At 39.2% G+C, this 5775-nt stretch overlaps 1 protein-coding gene across 1 annotated transcript in view; it reads right to left on the reverse strand.

Moving 5' to 3' along the window:
- Positions 1 to 1504: 1504 nt before the first annotated feature.
- Positions 1505 to 5775, reverse strand: part of SESN3 (sestrin 3) — a 17203-nt gene continuing 12932 nt past the window's right edge. Inside the window, exon 9 of the mRNA XM_017738191.1 lies at positions 1505 to 4958. Within this exon, the coding sequence (XP_017593680.1) occupies positions 4872 to 4958 (87 nt within the window). The 3' untranslated portion in view covers positions 1505 to 4871. The remainder of the gene's footprint in view (positions 4959 to 5775) is intronic.

Raw genomic sequence — 5775 nt, forward strand, 5'->3', positions numbered from 1 at the left:
GATTGCTAACAGCAAACTATTTCTTACAGCTTTATAATCAGATCCGCTCTGGGAAAGTTCATTTACAATGAATCCACTCCCCTCTTCCTTTATTTTGGGCTACATCACCCCTTATTTATGGGAGAAGGATCCAAATATCTACAGAAAGTAACTGAAAGAACATCACTTGAGATCAAGAAGATTTGGAGTACTTCTTTTGATGCAAAAAGTTTTAGTTCAGGCACATGCTATCAACTTACTACCACCAGTGAATGTTTTCTGCAAGTAGAGGTTAAATAACCCAGCTCTTCTGAAAGGATTCCGAATTCTGGATCATGAGCCTGAAATGCATGCCTATGTTCATGGAAAACACACATGAGAAACACTGAGAACCTGTTCTGCAAGAGCAGTGGCTTACAGTTTAACTGCTTCAGGAGAGATTTCTCTAAGTCTACATTAAGTCCCCAAAACAACCCTTTTCATTAAGGATCACTACAAATCACATGGATCTGGTACATATTACTCCTTTAGTCTCTATGGAAATTAATTTTATTCTATTTTATTTAGGTGACTCAGTTTCTTTAAAACTGTGACTCAAAAATTCAAGTGGGCACCTTCTAGGATTTTGCTGAGTGCCTGAGTGCTTAAATTCCCAATGAAGTTTAGGCAGCTAGCTGCTTTTTCCAAATCCCATGAAAATATCTATCAGTATCACTACAAACAAAAATACACTTGAAAAATCTGGTGCTTTGATTTTCTGCACTCAAGTAAGAGAGCAGCAAAATGTTTTCCTTTTTGTTCTCTTCTGATCTCTTCTAAATTTATACTTACATTTATAATTGTTTACAAGCACTGATTTTCCTATCTTTAAAGCTTTTTTTTTTTTAATACATAGGAAGAGCTGATAAGTGGCAATTCTTTAACTCTTACAGCTGAAGTATATCCTTTTCAAGGACCAAGGTGTTGGGCAAGGGAGGGGATTGTCCCACTCTGCTCTGCTCTGGGGTGGCCTCACCTTGAGTCCTGTGTGCTGCTTTGGACACCACAATTTAAGAAAGATATTAAACTATTAGAGAGTGTCCAAAGGAGGGCAACAAAAGTGGTGCAGGGCCCTGAGGGGAAGCTGTACAAGGAGGGGCTGAGGTCACTTGGTCTGTTCAGCTTGGAGGAGACTGACAGGAGACCTCATTGCAGTTACAACTTCTTTGTGAGGGGAAGAGGAGGGGCAAGCACTGATCTCTTCTCTCTGGTGACCAGTGGCAGGACCTGAGGCAGTGGCCTGAAGTTGAGTTAGGAATGGTTTAGATTGGATATTAGGAAAAGGTTCTTCCCCCCAGAGAGGGGCACTGGAACAGGCTCCCCGGGGCAGTGGTCACAGCACCAGCCTGACAGAGCTCAAGAAGCATTTGGACAATGCTGTCAGGCACATGGTGTGACTCTTGGGGATGTCCTGTGCAGGGTCAGGAGTTGGACTTGATGATTCTTGTGAGCCCCTTCCAACTCAGCAAATTCTGTGATTCTGTGATTTTCATTTTAATGAAGGCTTTAGGACAAAGCTCACCAAAATTCTCATAGGATACCACAGCACTAGCTGTAGTAGCTATAACTGCACCCGAATTTAAAATATTTATTTCTGTTTTAACAATTATTTCTGTTCTTGTATGATGACACTCTCATGAATTTCAGCTGTGGGTAGAGTGTTCTGGGAAATGCAAATGCTTTCTCCAGTTGGCACCTTTTTCACTTCTCTTCATTACCAAAAAAACCAGAGCGATCTCAGCACGGACATACTCTATCACAACACACATTTTAAGTGACTCTGCAATGATAAGAAGCTGTTCACGCTCAAGAGCTCTGTTCCCTACTCACAGTGTTCCCTGTGCTAGCTGCTTAATTTATACCTACCAAGCTTTCTCTTCAGTAGTCAGAAGACTGTACACTTTGTTTTTATGTTGGTCACAGCTGGGATTTTGTAGACTAACATGAATGCTGGTAATTACCAATTCCAATGAAGGAACACAGAGGGAGAGGACCTACACTTCCGATGATTATGGTATTCTTAAGAAAAATATTAATGAACAAAGTGTGAAGATTCACATTCATGAGTGCTTTAAGAATGCAAAAAAATCCAAGTACACTTGCACATTAAAATTTGGCACAGTGTGAACCTAAAGCGTGCATAAAGTGTGTGGTAGCGTTGTCTGACTTTAAACACCTATTCTGAACAAACATCTACTAAAAATCCCAAATTTGTGTATAAAAACTAGGCTATAAATTGTTGCACTGTATATGCAGTACCTTGAAAAAAAATGCCATGTGGAAAACATTTCCAGATGTTTCAAGTTTGTGTTTAATGTTAAAGAAAAAAAAAAGAGAGAAATAGCAAACTAGTTGTACAGTGACATTTCCTATGATGGAATGTCTTGCAGGCCATATGGGACTTGATATGGCACTCAAAAAAACCAAAACAAAACACTGGTTTACTACAAGTTTTATGAAGCAATCTATTTATGGTTTCTGTATTTCAAATCTGCTCATGTACTTTGCTCACGAATGCATTTGAGCTGGCAAGTATATTTCATAAGGAAAGAAGTAAAGGCACTCATGTTTCCAAATGTAAAACTCAACCTACTCCAGAAGTCTTTGCATTTCTGAAGGGAAACAAAGCCATCATATTAGTTACCCAAATCTAGTTTCACCTCCTTTCCAGAGCTCAGCTGTGCTTCTTGAGAACTACTTGACTTTTCAATGCAAAGAAATTTAAAGTAGTACTGAACAGTTCCCATCACTTGAAAAAACAAAAGTATTGCATGAAAACTTCTCTCAGCAGAACTGCTTTATGCACAAAAGCCATCAGGTATGGCCACTACAATCACAAGAGGGGGGGAAAAAGGATCATAACAATTTGGAAAGTAAATCTAAGTTCATACATATGAGCATCTCAATATTTCTGAGAAATCTTTGCAGTTAGCTATACAAGATAAATAAATCTGATGTTCTACCCAATGCTCTCTAGAAGACAGACCAGTGCTGTCTGTTGGGTAGTTTTCTAAATAGCCAACATGACATTTAAAAAAATAATTACTGATTTCTTCCTCAAAAGGTTTTCACATGCAGAGTCTGCAGTCTGAAAGTGCAGAAAAGTGTACAATCATTGGGCTTTCCAATCTGGAACAGACAGATAAAGCAGAAAAAACCAACATGCAAAGTCAAAGCAAGGATCAGGAAAACGGAAGAAAAGAGAAAACTAACTTTAGTAGAGTACTGGTCCATGGTTTTATAAATGAAAAGTGTCAAACTATGACTGGTAGTATTTTTTCTAACTATTCTGCAATCACCAATGAAAAAAAAGTCCTGCATTAACTTCTACAATCCAACAGAACATTAAAAATAAACCTGTCCAGTTAGTTCTGAATGTATACCACAGAAATAAAGGTCACCCTCCTCAAAAGAAATATAGAAAGTCCAAACCAACAGACTAAAGTTGAAGCAGTTAACTTGTGTTCTACTGGGTAAGTTTAAGCATCTCTTTAGGCACTTCACTGGTTCATTAAATGCAATACAAAATAAAGCTATAAATATCAACATTTTGTGCTTTCAAAAATTAGTCAAAAGCAACAGAAAACAGCACAAAAGTGTGACATTTTTGGCAGCTTATTTCTTCCCTTCCCCAATATTACTGGTTGTCCAAAAATGCTTTGTTTTGGGGATGCTTTGGCATCTCAGTATCAGGTTGTCTTAAGCCGCAAAAGCTAAAACAAAACTGCTAGGCCTTAGACAATAAAGAAATTTGGTTTTAAAATTTCTTTATGGCTATATAAGAAGGACACTTTAGCAGTGGCATGTCAGGGAAAAAAGCTTGCTTTCTTTTTAAATATTGCACTTTTTTTTTTGTTCACTCACACTAATGCATAGAAACTTTTAAAACTTTGAATATTACAATTTCATGCTATGAAAAAGTTATGGGAAATAATTTCTATACATCCAATATGAAAGAGTAGATATACTAGCCTTCCTTTACTTTCCTTAGTTAAAACATTGACAAAGAAGAGAGTGCAAAAAACCCCACAACCCTGTTTTTGGTCAGCCTGTGTATTAATTTTGTAGGTGCCAACTAAAATTGCAACACGTGATGAGCATGGATATTGTCAGGACAACTGAGGGTGACTGTCAGTAAAACAAGACTATGCATGATTGAAACAGTAAGTGTGGCTGAAATGGCAAATCGTGAGGCCTCTTCTCTTTGTGAAGGGGCACGACAAAGCGGATGAATTTCGCACTTCAGTAGCATGCTATAGGATTTACCAAGATTAATTTCACATTAAAGTGTGCTCGATGTTTGCATCCACATCTTGCATCACCTCCAATTGCTGTAGTAAGACAATGACTGGCAGCAGTCTCCAGGACACACAGGAGAATCCAGTGGGCAATTCAATGCAGCACAGCCCGCGCGTCTCTGTCACGAGTCACGATGTGGTGGTACATTCTCAGGACAGGCAGAACTGATATTCTGCTGGACTCCACTAATCTGGAAAATGATTGCTTGGAAAAAGAAGTCTCTAAGCACTTCACTCCAGTGCTTAAAGAACAAAGCGCTAGGATTGGATATAGTAAAACCAGTTTCAGGATCCTGACCACTGCGCAGAAATCCAGCCGGAAACAATGCAGAGTAGTACTCCTCAGTGTTACTTCTGTTATCATTAGTAATGTTAAGCATCAAGAAAATAAAACACGTCATTGCACATTACAGCCGCCAAGAAGCACGGCTAAACTTTGACACTAGAGAATTGAATAAGCTGATGCTACAACACAAACAGCTTCTGGTGTGTATCTATTTCGAAAGGTCTTTACATACTCAGTAAAAGCTCCTGTACTCCTGGCCAGTGAGTGCTTCAGGTTAAGTGACGAGTTATGGCACGAAGGGCATACAGAAGTTCAGCTTGCATCCGAGCTTCCATTAGAAGTAGATTGACATGAACCTGTGAAAAATTACGTCAGCCATTTAGCTCACCTCTGAATGGAACATGGTTTATTCATCCAGGCTGAAATTTCTAACCTTTAGTAAAGTATTGCTGCAAGAAAACTTTGTCTCTTCTCCCTGTACCCTGCTGCAGGACTACAGTTCCTCTAGAGACAGCTGTGTAGTGATGCCAACATGGACAACATCCCAGGACTGCAATGAGCTAGCCTCAACTGCTGCTTTAAGCAATCTTCCACCTGAGAAGTCCCCTTTAAACCTTTTTTCGTATCCTAATGGCATTTGTTCTTTCTGAATTATGTTTGGTTTTCTTTACCACTACCTGTGACCATTATATAGGAGCACAGAATAAGGGACAGTTTCCGTGCCAGATAGGCTAGCAGGCACACGTGCTGAACCCTTCTCAGGAAGCATTTAATAGGATATCTGAAGGCCTGTTGATGTTTTTATTGCTGAAAAACACCATAAAGATTATACATATATATATGAGTTTAGGTATTTCTTGATCTCCAAATCCCAAGTATTGGCATAGTTGACCACTTCTGCATTCTCAAGTTTATCCACTTTTCTTTTACAGTTGTCCATTCAATTTTATGGAGAACTGTTGGGGTTTTAAGAGTTCTAGTTTTTTTCTGTTAAAGGAATTTTCCCCCATACTGTTGCTAAGAAGACAAATTGCTGGGTACTTAAGGAAAACAAAGAGCTACCCACTGGAAGTGGGGTGTGCCTGGCTACTCTTTTGTTTCACCTGGGTGTGGGGGCAGTCGGTCTCTGCGTTCGAGAGAGAGAAGGAGTCTGCTTCTTCGTCTGCTTCTCCT

This window comes from Corvus brachyrhynchos, unplaced genomic scaffold, assembly GCF_000691975.1.
Source record: "Corvus brachyrhynchos isolate BGI_N302 unplaced genomic scaffold, ASM69197v1 scaffold117, whole genome shotgun sequence".
NCBI lineage: Eukaryota > Metazoa > Chordata > Aves > Passeriformes > Corvidae > Corvus > Corvus brachyrhynchos.